Below are 26366 nucleotides of genomic sequence, written 5' to 3'. Positions count from 1 at the left end.
TTATTGCAGACCACTATGAGGAACAAAGGAAGCCTACAGTGTCCAAAAGGTGATGATACTAGAATGTGGGCACAAGAATCCAAAGAATTAACTTTTGAAGCAAGTGATATGCTTGCGATCCTATATACTTAACACTGTATAAGATATTAATCTACTCTTAGATTTTTACTTAAGAGTCTAGATATGCATGATAAAGAGCCAAGAAAATCATCACTTCTACTCACTGAGGATGGAATAGGATACAACTTTTTCCACAGGATAAGTCACAGTTTCCCAGAGACCGCTCTCCTGCATGAAAAAGGACAGCAGTGTATGTGTACGTTTATAAACAAATTGATCACCCTCATTCTTCTCAGTACTGATCAAAACTGTCAGAAAGTTGCTCTTGGAAGCACACATACCACAGCATCATTTGAAGCGAGTTACTATGAACGATATATATATATATATATTTTTTTTTTTTTTTTTTTTCAAATAACTTAAATTGATGCTTTGGTTAGCTTGTGTAAGAAATGCTATCACAGATCCATCTGTGAGAACATACTCAATTATAAAGACATTTACCAAGATGTCATTTCATGTGTTCCTTCATGAGTTACAATCAAAATATGTGCAAGAGTGTCAAATTAGTGCTATATTTCTTGATTTGGAAAATTGGCAAGAAGTTTTGGGTTCTTTTTTCACATTGCCCATGCTGGAGAACTTGAATAAATGACATCAAGAGAAAACCAGTTAAATGCTTTTATTGTTTAATTATAGCATTATTACTAGGTTTATCTTTGTGCCCAACTTGTTATCAACTGTCCTTTTCACCCTCAAACAAAATATCTTAAATTTAGTTGTATTCTAGTTGTCTATATGACAAGAATTGCCACTGCACTGCAATGAACTTATCATATTCCTTTTTTTTTTCATTTTTTAGTTATTTTCTTTAATTATTCTTATTTATCCCTTCAGTTAATCTAGGCTGGATAGCACTCATTGTCTTTCAAACTTCTCTGAAGTAAGAAACAATAAGCCATAAGGCTTCCACCATCTTATTATGTGACCTACCACCACTATTTTCACATATAGGACGAAAAAAAAAACCTTCAAAAGACAAGAAACATGAAATACTAGGCTGGATAGCACTCATTGTCTTTCCAACTTCTCTGAAGTAAGAAACAATAAACCATAAGGCTTCCATCACCTTATTATGTGACTTACCACCACTATTTTCACGTATAGGATAAAAAAAAAACATTCAAAAGACAAGAAACATGAAATACAAGGTATTTTTGGTGAATGGGGTGAATACTGAGTTTCTTCAGAAATCATGAATTTAATATCTTTACGACCTCCAGTCCAAATTTCTAAGTCTAAAAATGCCAGGGAACATGAAACTTTTTGGTTTGTGCAGAGTATGTTACTACAGCATTTTGGATTAAGCAAGAATTTTGTTGCCATGACAAAACAACTGTTAATCTCCTGCATGATCCGCAAGCATCTTAACCACTCAAAGTCTTTTATCTCAAGACAATAAAATCTGGTGGCCAGCTTTGCTTGCATTTCTTTTGTAGTTTTTTGAAAATAAGGTGTAATGAATAAAATATCACTTGGAAGATAAGGGTCAAGAAAACTAATGAAACATCAATTTTGCGACAGTCATCAAGCATCTGGGGTAACCAGTCACAAACACCATCGGGAAATTTGTATCTTTTTCTGCAAGCACATAAGGTACTTTGTGCATCTTACCTCTTCTGCATCTGATTCCTCATCAGCCACATACATAGTGATAGAGTGACTGGCAGAATTGAAGTCCACCCAAAACTCACTCAGGTTCTCATCATTGGGACTCTTGAGCTGCACATAAAACATTCCTTATTGATGATTGCTCTTTTGGGTAGAAATCTAATCACTGCTTGCTCACACCACAATTACTGTAATACAAGATCTCAATAAGTTTTGCGTTCTACCAATCAATTACTATTATATTTCTGTGAAGTTTTATTTGCATGAGTTTTGCATGCTGACTGACATTCAAGAAATCACCAACTAGCAAACTACTGCCTCCCATAGCACAAATGTAATTTATATCCTCTCTGAGGTGGGATACCAGTAGCTCTGCTCCTCGCAAAGGGGTAACACATACAGTATTTGTCATCATGTAATTTCTGATGAAAAAATTCACAAAATACTTTTTACACATTATCTTTCATGAATTTTTCAAGTTGACAAATTTGTTGAAAAATGAACACCACATGAAATTGTTTTGCAAGTTCAAATGCACTACTGTATAAGTTGTTATTTTCACAAGGGTTTAATTTTTGCGAATTTCACAAATCACTGCTGGACTGCGAATTTAGCACGCAAAAATGTCATCATGTGGTAAAGGTAACAGTGCACTTATGACAGCCTCATTGTCATTCACAAAAACATCTCACAAAAATGTCTGTGACCTCATTTGCAAAAATATCTGTACGCACAAGTTACAGCTTATACAGTACAACAGATATTCTTGCGAAATACAATGTATACAAAGTACTCTTACAAATTCAGATTCATAAAATACATTTCACATACAGTTTAGCAACTGTAGCATGTTTCCCTAATGTGGAATCCTTTTAACAAGCACATTTTAGGCTGACATGTGTACACTAAAATATACATCTCTACAATATGTAACTCCTTGTGGTCATCCTCGACTGAGATGTCATTTCCTTGATTTGATAAAAGTGTCTATACTTTCACCACCTTTGGCACACTTTCATAATTGTGAAGATGTCTAGCCATGAAGTCTCAATCAGGCTCAGCCTCTGCTAAGTAGTCAATCCAGTTGCCGCACAAGCAGTGGTATATATCTTGACGTCCTGTTGCACTGCTTCAACCAGCTTCCAGCATGGCAATGTACCACAAACCCAGAGAAAACTGCACTTTACTGCCTACTCCGTAAAAAACAGGACCACTGAAATTTCACTTTATCAGCTTTCAAATCAAGAAACCTATAGTTAGAGTAGTAACCAGGGCTGATCAGGGTACTCTCCCAAAGCGAACTACATGTGACCCGCCACAACAAAAGGATCCTAAAGTCACTGACGGCTGAGCCGAGAAAATCAAGTTTGAAGTCAGATCATCAAAATTAGTCAAAACGATCAGATTTTCATTTTGGTATAAGTTTGTAGTCTAATGTATTGTCTATCATCTGCCAAAATTTCGAAGCTAAATGATGACAGGAAAGGCAAGAATTCAATGTTTTTCTGGGCCATGATTTTCTGACTTTCAACGGAACAGAAATGTGTCCAAAATTTTGGATGCAGCGCTGCAGCTGGACTCCGCCCCTAGCAACAAGGGAGTGATCTTATTGGTCAGTGCGTGGCATCCTGGTTACTGATTGGTCATGCATAGACCGCTGGCGCTAAACTTGAATGAACATCACGGAGGTTGCTTAAGAGCATACCTTCTATTGTCAAGAGGTGAAAAATGTCTTGCCTCCCCTTGATCATGATAGTGTTGGAAGGAAAACTTTTTAAGGCAGTTTTCTCGAAATGCTGATTTTCTAAACAACTCAAAATGTGCGAATAAATTCATCAATATCTCCACAACTGAGTACTTTTAGAAGTCATGTTATATATGAAAATAAAGTGGAAGAGTAAGGGAATAAGGTCATGTCATTTTCAGAAAATTGCCATATCCTGACTTTCATGTCACAAATGTTTGATAATGTCAAACTGGTAAATTCTGAAGAGAAAATACAAAAAAAAAACAAAACCCCAAAACAAATTGGCTCTTCAATTTTTCACCCTAATGATTGCTAGTGGCATTTACACATGTGCACATTCATGTAAACTGTGTACCGCAGTGTGTGTGAAGTTACATGTATCCATGCATAATAGGCCTATGCAGGCCACAGGGAGTCATTGCGGGCTTACGTACATTAGCAATCATGTAGCGTTATAATAACTAAGCCCACGAAGCACTACATGTTACAGTGGATAATTTGTGCGCTTTGTGTGTGTGCCTGCTAAGATCAATAGGCTGAAATGTTACAGGACCGGCTTTTGCCTCGTTTTTCATGTGAAATTGTCATTATGGGGTAACTACAAAGTTTGTTTGTTTTTCTCTCCCAAGGAGAAAATAGTGAACTAACCATAGGTTACTGTACGAGCTGAAATTTTCGCGTACAGATATTTTCACGAATTGCTACTTGGCGGACATTTTCGCGTGTTGTTAATTTCGCGGTTGCGAGGGTCTAACCGAACTTAGTTATTTGCGCGTTATTTTCGCGTGTTGTTATTTTCGCGGTTCAAAGGCGATTCGCGAAATTCGCGAAAATAAAACCACCACGAAAATTTCAGCTCGTACAGTAGTTGAGTTCAAAGCTGATAAAGTGAAATTTCAGCAGTTGTAAACAACGTCAGTATGTCCGTTCACTACTCAGGAAAGCGAAAACTGAATATCACTCCAAACAAGTTAATGACTGTGGAAGAGACACAAGGAAACTCTTTCAAGTTGTAAACAAGCTTCTTGGCAGAAAACAGACATCCCCTCTACCTGAGCACGATTCAAAGAATTGGCAAACCAGTTTAATCAGTTTTCTTAGATAAGATAGCAAATATGCACTTGTCCTGACCGTGTGTCCATGTGGTTAAAACTGAAGCTGAAGTTGCAACCACTTCAAAATTAGACTCACTAAATCCAACCACTGTAACTGAGGTTAAAAATATGATTATGAAGTCTCCAAATAAGTCATGTGAATTGGACCCCTTTTGTACGGATCTGATTAAAAAATGTGTATCGGTGATGGGCCCTGCCATTACGAGCATAATAAATGGCAGTTTTGCAGCAGGTGTTGTGCCAAGTGAATTGAAAACAGCGGTGATATATTTCCAACCCTCAAAAGACCTCATTTGGATAAGAACATGTTACACAATTATCGACCAATTTCAAACCTGCCATTTGTTAGCAAAGTTATGGAACATGTTTCCTTCTCACGCCTACGAGACTACTTGCAGGAGAATGATTTTCTTGATATATAGCCACCAATCAGCGTATCGCCCTGATCATAGTGTAGAGACATTTAATACTTACTGACCTAACTGATCAATGTTTGAGACAGATGGATGCTGGGAATATCACTGCAGTTGTTTTACTTGATATGTCGGCAGCTTTTGATACTGTGGACCATTCAATTCTCACCCAGACTCTCAGATCCGTTGGTGTCACAGGACTTGCTTTAGAGTGGTCCCAATCTTACCTTACCAGCCATTCACAATATGTTTAAAGATCAATGACAGTAACTCTGATCCGGCTGCACTTACTTGCGGTGTCCCGCAAGGGCTATAGGTGGACCACTTCTGTTCTCTCTGTATCTTTCGAGGATTAGGCACATTTTTTGAAAGACACTACATTCAATATCACTGTTATGCAGATGATATACAAATATTTGTATCTTTTTCACCAACCAGGACTGATCTATCTGAAGCCATAAAACGATTAGAATTATGTATTGATGATGTTAAGGCATGGATGGAAAGAAATGGTCTGAAATTTAATGACAGTAAGTCAGAATTTATTCTGATAGGATCCAAACAGATGCTGTCTAAAGTGAATTCTGATACATGTTAAGTTAGAATTGGCAATAGTAATATCAAGCCTTCGAACAAAGTTCGTAATCTTGGTGTTGTTTTTTAATAATGCAAATCTGACATTCAAAGACCACATTTCATATGTATCCCAATCGGTAAGATTTCATTTGCGTAACCTGGGCTCAATTCGGAAATATTTAACTAGATCAGCAGCAGAAAAACTGATGCATGCTCTTATTTCGTCTCGTCTAGATTTCTGCAATTCTTTGTTTTGCAGCCTTCCACAAAAAGAACTCGGTAAACTGCAACGTCTTCAGAATTGTGCTGCTAGATTACTTACTTTCACAAAGAAAACTGTGCATACCACCCCAATACTTCGGTCCCTACACTGGCTCCCTGTAGAAAAACGTATTAACTTCAAGATTCTTCTTCTTGTTTACCGTACATTGCACAAATTTGACCCGCCTACTTTCAAAATACTCATCTTCACCAACCACCACGAAATCTCTGTTCATCAAACTCGCTAAAATTACAGGTACCTCAAATCAAGCATAATTGGGGGGGGGGGGGGGGATCGTACTTTTTCACACATGGGCCCAAAACTTTGGAATAGCCTGCCAAAATCATCTTCCATTGATGGTCATCTTCCATTGATGGTCAAAACTTTGGAATAGCCTGCCAAAATCATCTTCCATTGATGGTCATAAAAAGAGCCTCAAGACCTACCTTTTTAATTTAAATTGACTATTGTTACCTGTATGTATACATGTAAGTATATTGTTTATCGTTCTTATTATCTTCTGTGACATTGTTGTAACGTGATACATTATGTACTCTGTTCTACATCGCTATGAGTATCTTTTTAGGCAGAATGAGCACTTTATAAGAGTCTCTCTATTATAATTATCATTATTAGTCCTGTTTTGTATGGGGTTGGCAGTGAAATGCAGGTTTCTCTGGGCATGTACTGTGCCACGGCGGAGGCTGTTTGCAGCCATGCAGCAGGACAGCACGCACCTGTGCTTGCGCAGCAGCTGGCTGCACTCTCCTCGTTGGATTGTCTAGATATCAGATGCTGAGAATGAATGCGACTTCGCGGCTAGATGTCATTACTCACTTTTGTGGGCTGAAGTGATTGTTGCCAAAATTTGCCTATAGGTCCTTGAAATATAAGTCAAATTATTTTGCTGGTGTATACAGTTTTTGAAGACAATGAAAACCTTAAACCTAAACACGTTCAAGATATTTCATGCAAAAACACAAAAATGTTGGAAATGTTCTTTTACTTTTTCACGAGCCTTGCCAAAAACATCCATCTTACCTCAGCATTTCCTAAGAATGCTTGCTTGCAGGAAAAAGATATGACACTGAAATGAGGAAACAAAGAAAACTAATGAAGTTTAACATTACAATCTTGACAAATAAGTCAGCTGCTTTTCCCTCTTCGTTCCAACCCATGAATTTTCAATGAATCTGGCATTCTAATTCTTTCGCTTATCAGAACAATTACCTAAGAGGCTCCACACTTGCTTTCCGATGCTTATGAGAGCAAATCTCACTCTGAATTTCATTAAGCTATCCATCCTATCACCAAATCTCATTGGCCCGAATTCACGAAGGTGGTACAAATGAAACCATGGTTTAAACCATGGACAAAAACCGTGGAGCGCCAAGTGTCGCATGGAATATTTCGTTACGAAATCAGTCATATCGTCGACAAAATGACCGTTTCGTTAACGAAATTATCATTTCGTGGACGAAATGTTCATTTAGTTAAAAAATGTTGTCATTTCGTTACAAAATAATCATTTCATCGACAAAAAGACTGATTTCGTAACGAAATATTCCGTGCGACACTTGGCGCTCCATGGTTTTTGTCCATGGTTTAAACCATGGTTTCATTTGTACCGCCTTCGTGAATTCGGGCCATTAAGTCCAAATGTTTCTGGCATTATATGGCAGTATGGTTTCATCACAACCTTCCACCAAATCAGAAATAGCTCGCCAAACTTACAAAACACTGTTAATTTATCTTGGTAAACAGTGGACTGTGCTTTGTCAATTATTCAAGCAGTTTGCTAACAGCACAGGAAGCTAAATAATGATATTACTAATATCATTTTTAGCTTGTGTTTCTCATTTTATGATATGGTAGAGGGTCGTTGACTCATGTAGGCCACTTAAAGATTATCACTAACTATTACAACGTAACCTTCACAGGAAACTGCATGTACAGAAATTTGGTGATGATTAATAGACTTGATGACATCAGTGTAATCACACGCTTGATTACAAGTTCTTGTAGGTTTAATATGAATATCTGACCACCAAAGTATACTTACCTTTGTTGAGGGCAGGAAGTGTTTAGGCAGTTCAGAAACCTACGGCTGTCCTGGTAGGCAAAATATACATACAGTATATTTTTAAAAAAATACATCCAGATGTCTGAAAATATAGGTAAGAATATCACCTAAACATACCTTACAAACACATAGAGTGAAAAACAAGAGACAGGAATATGTACCTTTTGCATTTATATATCTGGTTGGCTCTACTTCAGACTACAGATAGCATTATACATTTTTTCATCAAAGACTAGCAATACATGTTGCTAAATATAAAAAGGTTGCAGTGATATAATTTCACAATGCTGCACAACAATGCATCAAAAACAACTAGAACTATAAACTGAATGTAATTAATAACCCCATCTAAAACTGAAGGAGTTCCACAATATTTTTGTATGTTCTTCATTGAAAGATATGTTACCATGGCAATGCATTGTTCAACATTGATTAGTGTTTTGCTCATAGAAAAAAAATAGTCACAAGTGCCAAATCTCAATTCAAATGCTGAAAAACTAAGGCAGTGAGCAAATTCCACTGGAAATGTGTACAATTTTCTCCTTTTATTAAAATGATTATCACCGCAACACATTGTTCGACATTGATGAAAGATGTTTGTACACCTACATAGTAAAAGCAATCACATGTGTCAAATTTCAAGTCAATTGCTGAAAAACTACGGGAGTTTGCCTAATCCACAATTTTCTGTATTGAAAAAAATGTGGTTACCATGGCAATGCATTGTTCAACACTGACAAAAGATGTGTTTTTCACATCTTAAAACTGATATGGTTATATGTGTCAAATCTCATTTCCATGAGTTAGTGCAATCCACAATATTTTTGTGTGATTTTTATTTTAAATTTTAAATGATTAAATATGAAGTTTGCATAATTTCATATGGTCACATTTGCCAAATTCAAGTCAAATGCTCAAAACCTGATAGAGATAGCTAAATCCACAATATGTTTATATGATTTTCATACAAAATATGTTGTTGCCATGGAAACAAATGTTCAACAATGACAAAAGAATAAATTTGCACATCTACATACCGTGTCCAGTACCGGTTACATGCGCCAAATTTCATGTCAAATGCTCAAAAAATGAAAGAATTAGGTAAATCTACATATTTTTGTATGAATTGTATAATAAACACTGTTGTGGCCATGGTAACTGATTTCTTAACACTCACGAAAAAAAAAGGTGTCTTGCACAAATACACATTACATTGAGTGCATGTGCCAAAGTTCAGCTGAATTGCTTTAAAACTGAGAGTAGTTTGGTCAATTCACATATTTTTGCATGATTTGTATAAAGATTTGTATAAATACTGCTGTTGCCATGGCAATAGATTCCTTAACACTCACGAAAAAAGTGTCCTGGACAAACTACACACCACATGGTAACGCATTACTCCATACAGACGAAAAGGGTGTCTTGTACATCTACCTATGACAGCAGTCACACATGACAAATTCTAGGTCAATTGCTAAAAAACTGAGGGAGTTTGGTCAATTCACATATTTTTGCATGATTTGTATAAAGATTTGTATAAATACTGCTGTTGCCATGGCAATAGATTCCTTAACACTCACGAAAAAAGTGTCCTGGACAAACTACACACCACATACATTGCGTGTGCCAAATTTCAGCTGAATTGCTTTAAACTTTTTAGTGTGACTTTTGCATAAATTTGCCATTGCCATGGCAATGCATTTCGTGATACTGATGGAAAAGGTATCTGGCACATCTACATATGATAGCAGTCACACATGCCAAATTTTTGGTCAATTGCTCAAAAAATGAGAGTAGTTTGAGCCACAACATTTTGCCTAATTTTATGAATTTGTCATTACCATGGTAATGTACTACCCCACACAGACAAAAAGGTGTCTCTTGCACATCTACCTATGATAGCAGTCACCCATGCCAAAATTTAGATCAACTGCTCAAAAAAAGAAAGAGTAGCTCGAGCCACAAGATTTTGCAACCAACCATCTGGCCACCGGACCTCAAAGTGATTCCTATATACCCCAAACACACTAGGCCTATGTGTGGGTGGGGATATAAATATAAATGTAATTACTGATCACAAAGAAAAAAAGAATTGCTACCAATTATATGACATCTTACCATAAACTCTTATGACAGTATCTAATTTGTTCATGCTCCTTCCTTACAGTTCATCATGAGCACATATCTAGAAATCGCCTTTTCCTGCTGGTGCAATACTCACTGAGTCAAACTGTTCATCCTGAATGTCTAGGAATGCCTTGCCCACAGCCAGGGAAGGAAACCACAATGCACAGTATTTGTGTCTCTCACTCTTCTTCACAAGTCTTGCAAGGGTTTCTGTAAGTGCAATCTGCATTTCGAAGTCCCCTGCTGTGTAAAGGTATTTGGCTAGGTCATTCCTGTAATGGCATCGAGACAATAAGGGAGTTCATGGTTAGTGCATGTCTCATTTGACCCCTACACCACAGACTTTGAAATAACATGGACATGTGTTGTGATCAAGAATTCCTTGTTGAAGCATGGCATCTTCTATCAAATCAATGTTGATAAAAGGCATGGAGAGATTTTGCTATAAACAGTGTTGATGAATGACTTACACCTGTACATTCTAATTTAGTCGGAAACACATACATTGTACTGACATAATTCATATTCTTATAGTTGCGCAAGACTTCTTTACATTTTAAAGTCAGTGGCAAATACACAGACATTCTCATTTGACCTTTGTTTTGCACATGTGCAAATCACAACCATGAACTCCCTTATAAGGGGAAAAAAAAAGGAAATCATCACCACACTGACTAACTTTCATTCACTAGTATCCCTCATAACAGAGTAGACAGAGCACACTAAATAACAAACAGCTTTACATTCTTTGAACAAGGTTTATAGTATTTAGGAATTTGAGCACTTTCACTGGACCTTTGACTCCATGGCGCATAACTTTCTTCAGATTTTCACTATAACTAGTATATCCAATTTTCATGACAATACTTTGGGCTTTTTTCAAAATAAAAAATGAAAAAAAAAAAGTGAAATCTTATCCTTTTCACTTCACCTTTGACCCAATGGCCCAAACCTTTCACTGCAGTTATATATACATTGTGCAGTTATACATGTATATATCTAGTTTAAGTAAGTGTATACTTGAATACCGGTAATCTCCAGGGTATGAGAAAAACAGTGTTAGTTCAGCATTAAATAGTCAAATTTTAGCATTTTAACCTGACCTTTGACCCTTGACCTATAATCCCATGACCACAGAATTCTCAAACCACTGCTAAGTACATGCATATGTACTATTTAAACTTTCATGATGATATGTACCTAGAGCCATTGATGAGACATGGACAAAAAAGAAAAATTTTAGTATTTTCACTTGACCTCTAACCCTGACCTCCAAACCCTTGACCCCATGGCCAAAATCTTTTCAAACAGAATCTTTATTTGGTAATACATGTACACACCAAGTTTCCTGAGAATACCTTCAGGCATTGCAGAGATATGGGGGAAAGTGAAATTTTAGAAATTTGACCTTGACCTTTGACTTTGAGTGTGCACCCTCAAAAGTTGAGACACAGCTTCGTTCACTCATAAATATGTATGCCCAGTTTCATTTGGATACCTTAAATGGTTCTGTAGCAGCTCAACTTTCTCTGCTTCTCTCTCCTCCTCAATCTCCTTCTCTCCGCTCTGATCTCTCCGTCTTTCCCACTCTCTCTCTCCCTCTCTCTCTAGTTACGTTCAGACGGGAGCCCTTAACCTCGAAGTTAGGAAACTTCGAGGTTAGAGCTTAAATTGTAGTTAGGGACCGTGACGACGCACTCGTAGTTAGCAAACCTCGAGGTTTGCTCGATGTTTCGAGCCACAAGAAATCTTATGGTTAGTGCTCTAACCACGAGCCGCGGGGGGTCCCCACTCGTAGTTAAGCACCGTGTGAACACAAAAAACAACGAACTCGAAGTTAAGAGTGACCTCGCCGTAAATTTCCCTGTGCTTCTGGGTCAACCTCTCAGACGTACACCACAAATACACTACACGTGAAACACCTATGACGCACGACACAACAACATCATCTTTTCTTCCCATGCGCTTGATCTCTGAAACTGAACACGTCGAACTCGCTACTGTATTCTATATTCTTCTCCGACGCTAAAAAAATGTTTTCGACATAAAGGCATAAAGTCATCAGTGCAGTGCTATCTCTGCATACCATGACAGAGAACAAGAGTACCTGTAAGCGAGTCCCATGACGCAAATCTCTCGTTTGACGAGGCTACACCCCCGTAAATAATGCCAGTGTATATCTTGGCAATCAATGACTTAAAAACCAAAGATATAAAACACCTGTTTCTTGACCCTGGCCTTATCTAAGCATCAGTCATCGCCACTGCGCCTGGGGGGGGGGGGGGGGGGCACCGCGAGAGGAGATTGTTTTGGTTTTGGCATGGGCTATGTAGCTCCATGGTGCGTGTGTGTGTGTACGTGTGTGTGTGAGTGTAGACATTCAGCGTATGCAGACAGAGCATGCCTGTACTGCAGCCCACCTCCCCCACTCATCCACGGCTTGTACTTTATCCCCAACAGTGAGCAGCACCGGCAAACTGGCAATGCTCTCCTTCTTATTCCTGTATTTTTGTTATTTACGGGTCAATTTTTTTCGTTCGAAATGTAAAATGGATGACCATAGAATTTCTCAATAGAATATAACATTGAAAACTTTAGAAAGGATAGAGAAAATTGAGTTCACTTCTGGTGTGCCACAGGCAGATATCCTTATCATGCTCTTACGTAATACGACAGCTGCTGTAGTCATTAAACCCTGGCTTGGCCTCCAGGTTTGTCACGCCTGAGCAGAAAGTTAATTTGCAATGGACAAATACTTCGACTCCCAACTCTTCAAACGAAGAATCGTTAGGGGGGTATAGCACCCCAGTTAGCTTCGTTAAAGTGGGGTCTCGCCTCAAACGAGGGATTGACGGCATGCGACAGGGTTGGACTAAAGAATAAATAGACGTCTTGTTAGCAGTGTGGGCTGAAACTTCCGGTTTTGTGGTTTTAACATCGAGTGGGACCCACTCGTAGTTACGGGGGGCAGAAGCTTTACCTCAAGGTTTCGTAACCTCGAGGTTAAGATTCGTCATGTGGACACACGTCGTAGTTAGGGGCAAGAGCTAAACCTCGAGGTTTCCTAACCTCGAGGTTAGGGCCTGCCGTCTGAACGTAACTTCTGTGGGTGTGACCCTCTCCGCTGTTTTGTTTTCCCCTCGACAAGTTTCCTTTATCAGGTAATTATGTAGACAAACTCTCGCATGATTACTCGCGAGCCTCCGCTGGCTGGTGTGTTTATCCTCAATGTTATTGATGACGGATACCACTCCTAGTATTGAAAGCCACTCGGCATAATATTTCTCTCTTGTGGCCGATCCCAGACACCGCTTGATAAGTACACGACTTCTGAGGCGGCCGCCGTATAATGGGTAAAGATAAGGCCGCGACTGATAATATCCGAACACAGTAGACCCCTGTCAAAAGTGACAAGTGATCTGTAACTTTCTTTAACCCCATTGTTTCACCGCCTACCGGAGATGTGAGTCATCCCCCTGCTGAGATTGTGTATAAATAGCGATTGCTGAATATTGTAAAACAGTTACTCGCACCACGACTCGTCCATGTGATACCTCTTCGAATAAAAGCTGCAACACCTCATGTACTTCTTGCGTACCCCGAGTCTGATTTCTCCACAACTTTAATTAGTGAGTAAGTGTGACTGTGGATCTGTGTATAAGTGCATCTGCAATACGGACAATACAACTCACACACAATCGTATCTATCTTCACTAAAGTTCTTACCAATTGAAGACTACACTGTAGTCCCGAGTATACTCTGGCAGGTGTCTATGGGAAATGTGTGTTATAGCAAAATCAGCTCATCCTCAACAGGTAAGTTATGCTGTCCAAAAGATCGATTATGGATGGACGGAATGACAGACTGAAGGACAATCGACCCAAAACAAAGTGCCTTCGGTGACACTTCATGGCAGAGGCATAAAACAGGATGTGAAAAAAAGTGATAAAAAGGGATGCTGGGTAATTTTATGTCATTTTATGCATTACCCCCAATACAACACAGTCTTTTAGAACACTTTGATGAGAGATACATGTAACTTTGCCCTAAAATTGCTTCAAACAAGATATCTACTAGACTTTTTGTCAAAATTAACATTTTGGGGGGAGTGTATGTCACACAGGACAGGAATCTACATACAGTAGTTTCCACTTAATTTGCTATTGTCTGGCAGAGCATTTCTTACCCAATTAAGAGGAGTACTTGATTAACCAGAGAGCAAGTTAATTCATTCACAACACAGGTAACACATACTAATCACACACCTCTCCGCATCAGACACACAGCAAGGTATGTCACTTACAACCGCAGCTCATCTGAAGTCACAGAACAGCTTTAGCTAATGTCTGCAGCGTAATTTTGTATTTATGCAGCCCCCCCCCCCGAGTCCACATACACACTTCTTAACATGTGCTATTTGAAGCTAGATTCCTATGCATATACAGCCAAATGCTGCAGCAAATTCTGTTGTGTTCCCATGTGACCCTAGGTTTGTTTTCAATGAACAACCTGAAGAAAGGTTAGAGTCTCAATGGAGTTACTTTATTATTCATTTTTCTCGAGAGCTAGTTATAGACACATGTAAAATGATTGGTGCGTCACTGTGTGTGTGTGTGTGTGTGTGTGTGTGTGTGTGTGTGTGTTTGTGTTGGTAGTGCATGCGGTGCGGGTGCAAGGGTTCATACATGGCATGCATAAATGTGACTTGTACCAGTGATATGGCAAATCGGTCGTACACTGCAAATTCGACATGTTAAAATGACACCCAAAGTTCTCTATAAACGTTCAGCACCTCAGTTTCTCATAATTAATGGGTTACATAAATTTTAAAGGCTTTCTGCAGGAAGCTATGGAAACAGATCAGGTTAATCTGGAAAATTCTTACCCGGTTTAAATAACCGAAATGCCTACTAAATTATGCTGTAAATATAGCATGCATCAGAAAATGTTTTTCAGGTTGTAAACTTGTCAATTAAGTGGAGTACCTGATTAAGCACTACCCAATTAAGCGGAGAGTATTGTACTAGAATATGAAGGTCAAATAATAAATGTTCATTGAAAATTTGTTGTTTTTCAATTGAATATTTAACGGCCTGATTTGGATTAGAAAAGATGAGAGCCCTAAAATTCTATTGAACCCGTGGTTTACACCATTTTTAGACTGAGTGGGGAACATATGTAATAAGGACAGACCAAACTGTCACATTTTGGTCTGTCCATGTTTCATCATCCCACTTGTTTTAGGTCCCAATGACAATTCAAAAGAAACATACCTTCTTCAGGTACATCCCAGACAGAGATAGTTATGACAACTGATAGCTGGTCTAAAATTCAACTGTTTCAAGTTCATCACATAACATATGTGGGCATAAGCTTACATTATAAGCATAACCAAAAACACTTTCATACATACATCATTTGTTCCATTGCAGGCTTCTTGATGATTGATTCTACAGCTGCATCATCGCATCCTTCAAGAAGCAAATTGAGAGTTCTCTCAGCCTAACAAGGGTAAACAAGTAAAAAGTGACAATATTAGCTGCAACAACATTTGCTCTTGTGAGGGTAACTTGTGACTAAACTGATAAAAAGAAAGCATACAAAGAGACAAAAATTGTTCTAGACATTTCCAAACTTGTAAAAATAAAATCGTAGAGCATTCTCAGCCATAAATATGTATGAACTCCTATCACCAGAATAAAGTGGGTATCTATTTTTCTTCATATGGCATAATGTACCTGGTTGATCCTGTTTGCTGACTATTTCTAGTCACAGTGAGCAAATCAAACGAGGTTGGCATAATTCACCCGTCTTCTGTCGTAAGCACATGCTATGGGAGACTTCACCGGCAAAGAGCATCCTGCTCTTTGCAATGAATTAATGAAGGCTGGGGTCTTTTACGTGCACGAATCATGATTTTCTCACACACAAAGATATGTCCTATTTGAGGCACATTTTTGCCTCCTACTATACAGGGTGTCTCAAATAAAACTATACACTTTTGAAATGGCTGCCGAATAAGGAATATATGATTCTGGGGGAAAAGGTTTATATGTATGGATAGCTCATGGACTCAACTTTTGTATGACACCAAAAAGTCTACAAATAATTCATGCTTGAATGAGCACTGCTCACTTTTGTAAAGGGTATGAAAATTAGGCTGCGCAGGAATTAGCCTTTTAAATTTGCAACAGGTGAGTCCGTTGGAGCTTACAAAACTGAAGCTGATATGATAAACTTGTGATCAATTGCGATCAGTTTGGGTTTGCTGAGTGAATTTCATGGTTTATTAAACCAAACTTTTATGCTTGAGTAAACCGCAGTTGCATTTATTTTATTGTCGCATTGCAAATTTCCCTGGTAGACACTGTGGTGTGTTCATGTGAGTCAGCAAAATTTTCAACAAAATGTATTGAATAATGAATTTACATAATCCCCATCTGGGTAAGTAAATCAATGACCTATTCTACTAATCTGAAAATAGTGGGGTGAAGGTTTTCATTCAAGTCACAGTTGTAAAAAATAAGAGTGTGTAACATGGAAATTGCGACATGTACCATCACCTCATCCTTACTCACATGAACACACCACTGAGTCTACCAGGGAAATTTGCAATGCTTCAATAAAATAAATGCAACTGCAGTTTACTCATGCATAAAAGTTTGGTTTAATAAACCATAAAATTCACTCAGCAAACTCAAACAGTTCGCAATTAGTTATAAATTTATCACATCAACCTCAGTTGTAAGCTCCAACGGACTCACCTGTCGCAAATTTAAAGGCTAATTCCTGCACAGCCTAATTTTCGTACCCTTTACAAAAGTGAGCAGTGCTCATTCAAGCATGAATTATTTGTAGACTTTTTGGTGTCATATGAAAGTTGAGTCCCTAAGCTAACATACATATAAACCTTTTCCCCCAGAATTATATATTTCTTATTTGGAAGCCATTTCAAAAGTGTATAGTTTTATTTGAGACACCCTGTATAGAGGGAATGGTATGATTACACATAACATTACTCAGCTAGACTCAGAGGGAATCAAACCTAAGTCAGTTGACTGCAACACAGACATGCTATTGGCTAAGCCACATTACCACCTGTCACAAATGTACACACACATGTTTAATGTATCAAGGCTGTATGCATGGTTGTTTTAATGTGTACATTATATGTACACAGGGTGACCAGATTAATGGAGAACATTCTATATGATATAGATATAGTACATACAGGCTGACCAGATCAGTGGAGAATTTTCTACATGGTATACAATGTAGCTACAGTACATGTATGCATGTGACAGGAAATACATTATAGCTCACTCAATCTAGAATGATTTAACCCATTCCAGAAAATTCTAGGAAGTGCTGGCTGAGTGAGGCACTGCCCTTGTAACCCAATGTGATTGGTAGTTAATTTTGGCAATGATGTTATGCACATATTAGGCAGTGAGTCATCCAGGATTCCTGGAATTTGGACTTGCTAGTATGTTCAGGTATGTGGCCCCAGGTTGGAGAAAATTACAGAATGTACTAGAAAGGGGTGAATGGATAGTATATAAGCAGGAGAAATTCTGAGGTAGGCAGAGTACCCAACACCTCTGCTCTGAGAGTTACGTCACTTCTGGCTCTGAAGCGACTTGTTATAGTCAGTCCTGTGTTACCTGCTGACCTGCTATACAAACTGTGTTTGTGGAGATAAGGCCTGGGAGACATTTTGCCTGCAGAGAATTAATTTGCCTACGTTGGAGATAGACTCCATATTTTAGTGTCAACGGACATTATTACGGCAAAGCTGTGACGGGCTGGATTCCTCATTGGACATTATAAAGTGAATCATCATTCAACGCCGCAACTGGACGTGGTCGTCATAACGTTTGGATTCTACACGTTTTGCTGTGGACATCTATCGTGGATTTTACCCCGGATTTATACTGTGGATTAATGCACCCTGTGCCTTTGGAGTTACGTCGGAGGAATCATTCATCGGTGCGTCAAGGATCATCCATCGGTGCATCGAACATCGTATCTGAACATTTTCAAAGGACTACTTGATAACATAATATGTAAGTGATTCTATTACCGATTTGTAATTGTTTCTATTGATCATTATTGTACTGATGTGAAAACCGATTACGAGTCTGTGCCCACAATATCACTGTTAATAAACCGCCTGAACATCAGTTGATTGTTTCTTTTGTGCGATCATTCTCAGAGTGATTTTGGTCGTAACAAAATCTACTGGGTATCTCACTGGCTTGGGGACCAGGGCCCCATTTAATTGTTTTTCATCTGAGTGGCCCGATATGGATTAAAAATAGCGATAACATGATACGCTTACCTCCATTCGCGTATGGAAAACCTTTGTTGTATCAGTGACAAGCATCATCAACCTCACTGCAAACAAGTCCAAAGCTGACTTTCTTGCTTCTTCACTGATTTCAGCAACATCCTACAGTAAATTGACAACATTAAACCTCATTTCATGGATTATCATGATTAGATTATTCTTTTAAGTAGTAACTACTTTTATGGATTAATCAGTAAAATATTTGTCACATGAATATCAATTGACAGGTGATAATGTATAGCCTGAAAATGTCGAGCCTATAATTACAAGTTAATCGAAGTCATGAAAAATATCTGAATGTTACTTTTATCAATAAACATGCTTGATAATGGGACTGTATACATCATATATTTCTTGAGGTTTTTATTTTCACAAATTTCGCGAGTCAGGTGCTATTTGTGAATCTAACGATACATGATATCATTAACTGTGATCTTGAGATGACTGCGACATTTATTACTGTACTCTACGATCATGAATTTAGACACTAGCGAAATTGTTGGAAAGCCGTGATTCGCAAAAGATTAGACTAGCTAAATATATGGTGTATGCAGTAATTACGTTTGATTCTTGCATTTGAAATCACACATATCTGTTTCTGCAGCACAGAGCTAGAAATGTTGCTATGACGACTGTTAATTTCATTTCCTGGAAATTTCATATTGATGTTTGTAAACTTATTTCACATAATATATATGTGTAGGTGTCATAAATAGACTAAATCTGTCTATCCACCTACATTTGTTATTTATATTGTATTTGTCCCTGACATTACCTTTTCTTAAACGCATCAAACATTATTGGATAGTGCTTTACTGTTACAAAAGAATGTATTTTGAATTATTTGTAAAATTTCTGCTCCATGTTCACATACAGCTTTTTTGTTTTTGTATAAGATTCTGAAAATCAAAGAAATTTTTATTTCAGTTAGGGCAATTCCATGTTTCCATGTAACCAGACATATCATAAATACTGTATCAAACTAGGTGGGCTAATGAATTTTATTTACCCTTGCAATTGCTGTATTCCCACTATCATACAATCCATTATGAAGGCCATGATTGGCAATTTGTAACTGATCATAGAAATTTTGTTCAACTTGTTTGAAATTTTATGTTTGGATACGACGTAATGTGAGTCGATACGGGCTAGTACAACTTGGTACGCTTGGATACAATATGGTCATGATTGGTCAATTTCAAGCAATAAGGTCTGTCACAATGTGGTCTCTCGTTCAGATACAATCTGATATGATTGTCCCGGTTGATTCCACTATTGGGTCCTGATCTCACACAATCAGAATGATCAGGGTTCTCAATCCAATACGCGCAGACGCATAGATACTTGTACATTCCAGTACGACCATCATGAACCAATTCGCTCTGTTGCAATGGGATGCGATGTCTTTGACAATCAGGTTCGGGAGCAAAGACCATTTGAGATACAATTGGACCCTGATTGGTATAAATACAGCCCCACTGACCACAGACTTCATTGTTTTATGAACTTCTTCAGAGTTAACATTGCAACCCACAAATACTAAAATTGACAAAAGTTGAAAATGATAACGTAACACTTTCAGCAAGTGTTACTTTTCGCTTACTTCATCGTCAAAGGAAGAAGACAAGCAACCAGACCAGCCCCAACCCCAACCACAAAAGGTCAGGAGAGCTGCAGCCAGACAGTTCTGGGTGTGATCATGGCTCGCAGAAGGAATGAGACAACAGTTTGGTCAGTTCTCCAGCCTTACAGACACCCAGTTGAGGCTAGATGATCCAGCAGCTTTCCAAAACTACACAAGGCTTACACCCCAGCTCTTCAGTGCAGTCTTGCACAGGGTGGCTGTAACTGGATGGTTTTCAGCAATGCCGCATTCTCAGCACACTGGCGTACCTTTCACGCTCAACAACCACACGATGACACTTTGAAGAACTTCGAAGCAGACAGTGATGTACAATATGTACAAAGATGGTCGTTTATTGTCTTGTAGATGAAGTTCACAAGTCTTCCGGTGCGGTATAAGAGAGTGGGTATCTCCCACTCAATGAGTGACCGATGAATACATGAATGCTCGAATCAACTAACTTCAAAGAACAAAATCATTCTATTTATAATGATTCTGAGGGTGCAGCACATGGTGCTATGGAAAATTTTGTCTAGCACCACCTAGCAACACCTAGCAACAACATAATGAATATAATAGCATTTACATGCTCCACCCCTTAATAATTTATGCAAACCATCCTCCAATCAGTTGTCGGTTACATGGCTTTAGGCCATGATCATGCCTGTTCAAAAGTGACCATCAGGCTGACCATTAGACTACACTCTACTTTGTCTTAGCGACTGTCCACTACCACCTGGCTGGTCATGATGGAAAATCCCATGTATATATGTGTGGTGCTTCTCCCTCCTCTCTGGGGCTAGCACCCTTCCCAAAATTTTCCATAAGTTTCCCCAGACTCGACATTTCTTATATATTTGATTGTAACAGTTTGTACTGGGGAAACAGCCGAAACTTTCCACAAATTTCCAAAGACTCAACATCTTCTTTGTATTTCTTTATATTATGGTTTGCGAACTCAACAATTTCTTTGTATCCCTTAATATTATGGTTTGCAAAGGAGAAGACAGTTTTCTGCTGAATGATCACCTTTTATACCATAGAGCCAATATGGCGGCTGCAGTATTGATGCACTAACTATATGCTGTAAAATGAAATGTCATCCTTTCAAATGACATGATATTCAATATCATCAATTTGTGGTGCATGTATGACACAGGATTGATCCACTCGCTCTGTCACAAACTTCCCCCTCCTTAAGATAATGTAAATGGGGTGGAATGATAAAGATCAACATTCTTTTTCATATACCCATTTCCATTAACCAATGATTATGCGTCAAAGTCACATTAAATTCATCATGTACACCAAAAGGTAATTCTGCTCCCTGTTGAAAGAATTAAACATAAAGTAATTATACTTATTTACACACATTCATTATTTGTCATCTGACCAACTGAACTGTCTGAAATTCAAACCATGTTTTGCACTTGCTCAATATATGTGTTATTGGCACATCATATTATCATACTTGAAAATGCTCAGAATACACATGGTAATTACAAATATTCATCTCTTCCTGCAAAATGAGAGCCAGCTGTGAGCGAGTATAAGCATTTGAATCGCCACTTTCCTTCCACATTAAGTGCATAATTCTTTGGATAGTGATTAAACAAAATTCACATCATTCATAGTGCATTACTCAATGTGTAGAATGATGAGAAATTAATCCTGGCCACAGGAACAATGTTCACTAAACTTCTTAGCGTTCATCTTGCAGCTGTTCAAATATTTACAGTCCGGCATCCATGCTTACGGAATCCTTCTTGGCCAGAACGGTATTTAGTGTCAAAGTGATGATGAAATTCAAATTCACATCGTCAGGTACTTTAAAGGGGTTTTCGGGTAGAGAGTTCTCTTATAGTCAACAGCAAGGCAGAGGGTTAACTTGTGATGTTAACATATTATACAGGACTATATGTTCTCTACCAACATCATTATCATGACTGAGATACAAGGCTTTAACATACATTTTCTCATAATTCTATTACCAGAGAGCAAATTCCTCACAACTAGGAGTATCTATAATTGCATAATAGTCACAGCTTACGTGCGTGACAGACCGTCCGCATTTCCATTTTTAACCCCGCTTCTGTGTTCTACACGCATGGGGTAAGCCTGCAGCTGCAGACACCATCTCATTAACCTAGCATTATGGTTCTGCATCTGATGGAGCCATCGGAGTGGATTGTGATCTGTCTGTACAAGGAACTTCCTCCCAAACAGGTACGGCTGAAACTTTTGGATAGCCCACACAATTGCCAGGCATTCCTTCTCAATCGTGGCGTACCTTTGTTCCCTTGGTAGCAACTTTTTGCTGATGTAGGCTATGGGGTGCTCTTCCCCTTTCTCATCTTTCTGACTGAGCACTGCCCCAATACCTCTGTCAGATGCATCAACCTGTACAATGAACTCTTTCTCAAAGTCAGGGTTTCTAAGCACAGGGGATTTCACTAGTGCATGTTTGAGTACCTCCAGTGCTTCACTGCACTTGCTGTTCCACCTAACTAACCTTGGTTCGTTCTTGCGAGTGAGATCTGAGAGTGGGGCTGCCACTTTGCTGTAGTTAGGGATGAATTTACGGTAGTATCCAGTCAGTCCTAGAAATGCGCGCACGTCAGTTTTTGTGACTGGTTGAGGGAAATTCACGACTGCGTCAATCTTCGCAGGCTCTGGCTTGACACATCCCTCACCCAAAACAAAGCCAAGGTATAATACCTCTTTTCGTGCAAACTTGCATTTGCTCGGTTTTGCTGTCAAGCCAGCCGCTCGCAGTCTACCAAGCACCTCCCGCACATGAGCAAGATGTTCATCCCATGACTCGCTGTAGATGATGATATCATCTATGTATGCTGTCGCAAATTCATTCACGCCGCGCAGCACCTGGTCCACCAACCTCTGAAAAGTTGCTGGCGCGCCTTGCATGCCAAATGGCATGACATTAAACTCGAAAAGGCCAAATGGGGTTATGAAAGCAGATTTCTTCCTTGCTTCTTTTGTGAGAGGGACTTGCCAATATCCCTTGGTTAGATCTATGGTTGTCATGAATTTGGCTTTCCCCAACTCATCAATGATAGCCTCAATGTTCGGCATAGGGTAGGCGTCAAACTCTGTCACCTGATTAAGCTTTCGGTAATCGACGCAAAGTCTTAGTGACCCATCCTTCTTTTTTACGATTACTAAGGGACTAGCATATGGGGAATCTGAATGGGAAATTACCCCTGCCTCAAGCATTTCATCTAGCTCCCTTTTTACTGTCTCTCTCACAGCATGAGGTAGTCGATAAGCCTTTTGCCTAATGGGCTGGTCATTGGATGTCACTAAGTCGTGTTCAATCCTGTCAGTCCGTCCTGGATTGTCACTTAGGATGTCCGTAAAGTCATGAATGACGTCACCTAATTGTTGGGTTTGTTGTGTTGTCAGGTAGTCAGGGAGTTCCACTTCACTAGAGGTCCCTCTTTGTGTCAGTGGCTCTATAAACTGGTCTAGGTACTCGTCATCATTTCCATCATCCACATCCGTGTACATCACACATTCCTCTCGCTCTCTCCAAACTCGCAGCATGTTTGTGTGAAATACTCTATGCTTCTTCCTCTTGTCCCCCATCTCAACTACGTAATTCACATCACTCAATTTCTGTATCACAGGATAGGGTCCTTGCCATTTGGCTAGCAGCTTGTTGCTTCTTGATGGGAGGAGGACTAACACCTTGTCGCCTACTTGTAGGTCTTTTGTCCTGGCTTTCCTGTCGTACCAGGCTTTCTGCCTCTTCTGGGCTTGGGCGAGGTTCTTTTGGGCAGCTGTTGTGATGTTGGCTAATCTATCCCTACAATTTAGCACATATGATACTAACCCTTCCTCTGGCACTGTCTCTCCCAACCATGCCTCTCTGATCACATCTAGGGGCCCTCTTACTCTGTGTCCATACAGGAGCTCAAAAGGGGAAAACCCTGTAGATTCTTGGGGAACCTCCCGATAGGCAAACAATACATATGGGATGAGGTCATCCCAGGTCACATTTCCCTCCAGTGTGTAGGGTTTGAGCATGTCTTTCAGGGTGGCATTAAATCTTTCAACTAGGCCATTAGCCTGGGGATGGTAGGGGCTGGTCCTTATCTGTTTAATGCCTAGACTACTGCACAGCTGCTTCATGAGTAGGGACATAAAATTTGACCCCTGGTCTGACAAAAGTTCATGGGGGATCCCTACTCTACTAAAGATCCTTATCAGCTCGTCTGCCACTCTCTCCGCCTCAATGGAGGGGAGGGGTACTGCCTCTGGATACCGGGTTGCGTAATCACACACAACAAGAATGTACATGTTTCCCTTCTTACTACGAGGCAATGGCCCTACTATGTCAAGTGCTATCTTTCTGAAGGGGCTGCCAATGACTGGCACCGAGACTAGTTTTGCCCTACTAATCCCTCTTGTCTGGCTTGCACACTTTTGGCACGGACCACAAGTCTTGCAAAATTCTGCCACATCTCTGAAAATACCAGGCCAATAAAAATTCTGCATCAATCTTTGCTGTGTTTTGCCTACCCCGAGGTGACCAGCTGTTAGGTTGTCATGGGCAACCTCCAGTAGTCTTGTTCTATACCCCTTTGGTACTACTATTTGCGTGTACACCTCACTACTTTCTGATTTAGAGTTTCCTGACCACTCTCGCATGAGTACCCCATTCTCGACATAGAAATGGCATCTTCCCTCATTTCCCTCTTTCTTTTCCACCTTCTCCCATACTGATTTCAATGAGGGGTCATCTTGTTGGGCTTGAATCAATTCCTTTCTACCAATGTCTAAGTGAGTGGGGAGTATTTTCTCTCCTTGTGGCTGTTCTCCGTTTGCTGCCTTGTCACTAGTGGTATCAGACTCACCTGTCCCCACAGTTGTATCATCATCGTGCACATCATTCACATCATTCACCTCATGTGCACCCTCCTCTCTCTCGTCATCATCATTGCCACTATCTGCAGCCTCTCCTTGTTCATTCTCCCCGAACAAGTCCCTCACCTGAACTTTGGATCTGATCACTTCTGCTCTAGTTTGCTCTTCTTTTAACTCCTTTTCACGGGCCTGATTTCTTGTAACCACTAAGCCTGCCTCTTTTCTACTCACATAGTCCGGGGATGTCTAAGTCAGGGTCATTCTCCTCTAGCACCTCATTTCCAAGCAAAACATCAACTTCAATCTCATCTACCAGTCCAACACGGATCCATTTCTTGATCCCGTATGGCTCACTAATGAGATGCACACGTGCAATCGGTACCTCTTTCTTACTAAAGAGACCTCTCATTTTCACTGTCTCACCTGGGATAATGAATGTAGGATCTACAACATCACTTCTCGCTAGAGAATGAGTGCACCCCGAATCACGCAGCAAACGTACATGTCTGTCCCCCAGTCTGGCGTCACTAATGTATGGTCTTAGTTTGGGGTGGGGCTCAGGTCTACAGAAATAGGTGGGACCGTGTTCCTTGGATTTGTCATTCCCCTTCTTCTCTGCCTGGACCTCAGATTTGTGGGCATTTGGACAATTTACTGCGATATGACCAAACTTATCACAGGTGTAACACCTCACCTTTGCTCTGTAGTTACCCCTATCCTCATTTTGCTTCTTATTCTGTTGAGGGTTTGGCTTACTCTCTCCTTTTCCCCCTCCTGATCCCGAATTCCAACCTGGTTTAGGGGAGTGATTAGGGCCTGCTTTTCCCCAGTGTCCCTGTGGTTTACCTGCCCCTTTTCTGCTGATGACATACTGGTCGGCAAGCCTTGCCATGTCACCCAGTGTATCTGGCTCGTGGTCTCGGAGCCACACCCTTAGGTCAAAAGACACTTGTTTTAGCATTTGCTCTTTTAGGATCTCCTCCTTTAGTCTGTCTAGATCGTTTAAAGCCCCCGCCCCCTGGAGCCACCGCCCGAGAAGGTCCGTCAGCTTTACGGAAAACTCAGTATAGGTCTCGTCCCTATCCACCTTCAGTTCCCTGAACTTGACCCTATATGCCTCGGGTGTGAGGTCATACCTACGCAAGATGGCTAATTTGACTTCATCGTACACTCTACTACTTTCAAGTGACAGTCTTGAGTATGCCTCCCTAGCTCTACCTGTCAGTAAGGGAGCGAGCTGTAGTGCCCATACCTCCCTTGGCCACTCATTTAATTGCGCCATCTTCTCAAAAGCACGGAGAAACACATCAACATCTTCTCCCTCTTTGTACATCGGCATCCTTCTGATGCCCCCATCTAAACCAAAAGACCCTGCATTGGTCCCCTTGCGCTCAATTTCCAATTTGGCATTTTCTAATTCAGCAAGGCGCACCTGCATCCGCATCTTTTC

At 39.7% G+C, this 26366-nt stretch overlaps 2 protein-coding genes across 2 annotated transcripts in view; both read right to left on the bottom strand.

Moving 5' to 3' along the window:
- The window catches only part of LOC140234253 (uncharacterized), a 34511-nt gene extending 34227 nt beyond the window's left edge, over nucleotides 1-284 (bottom strand). The window contains exon 1 of the mRNA XM_072314313.1: nucleotides 225-284. The gene's annotated coding sequence lies outside the window, so the exon portion shown is untranslated. The remainder of the gene's footprint in view (nucleotides 1-224) is intronic.
- The window catches only part of LOC140233834 (synaptonemal complex protein 2-like), a 61315-nt gene continuing 35165 nt past the window's right edge, over nucleotides 217-26366 (bottom strand). The window contains exons 6-12 of the mRNA XM_072313927.1: nucleotides 18397-18507; nucleotides 15469-15557; nucleotides 10149-10326; nucleotides 7907-7956; nucleotides 6886-6931; nucleotides 1735-1842; nucleotides 217-288 (exon numbers count right to left, since the gene is read on the bottom strand). Coding sequence (XP_072170028.1) covers nucleotides 217-288; nucleotides 1735-1842; nucleotides 6886-6931; nucleotides 7907-7956; nucleotides 10149-10326; nucleotides 15469-15557; nucleotides 18397-18507 — 654 coding nt within the window. The remainder of the gene's footprint in view (nucleotides 289-1734; nucleotides 1843-6885; nucleotides 6932-7906; nucleotides 7957-10148; nucleotides 10327-15468; nucleotides 15558-18396; nucleotides 18508-26366) is intronic.

Source organism: Diadema setosum, chromosome 10 (genome assembly GCF_964275005.1).
Source record: "Diadema setosum chromosome 10, eeDiaSeto1, whole genome shotgun sequence".
In the NCBI taxonomy this organism is placed as follows: Eukaryota; Metazoa; Echinodermata; class Echinoidea; order Diadematoida; family Diadematidae; genus Diadema; species Diadema setosum.
This window is presented reverse-complemented; position numbering and strand designations above follow the sequence as displayed.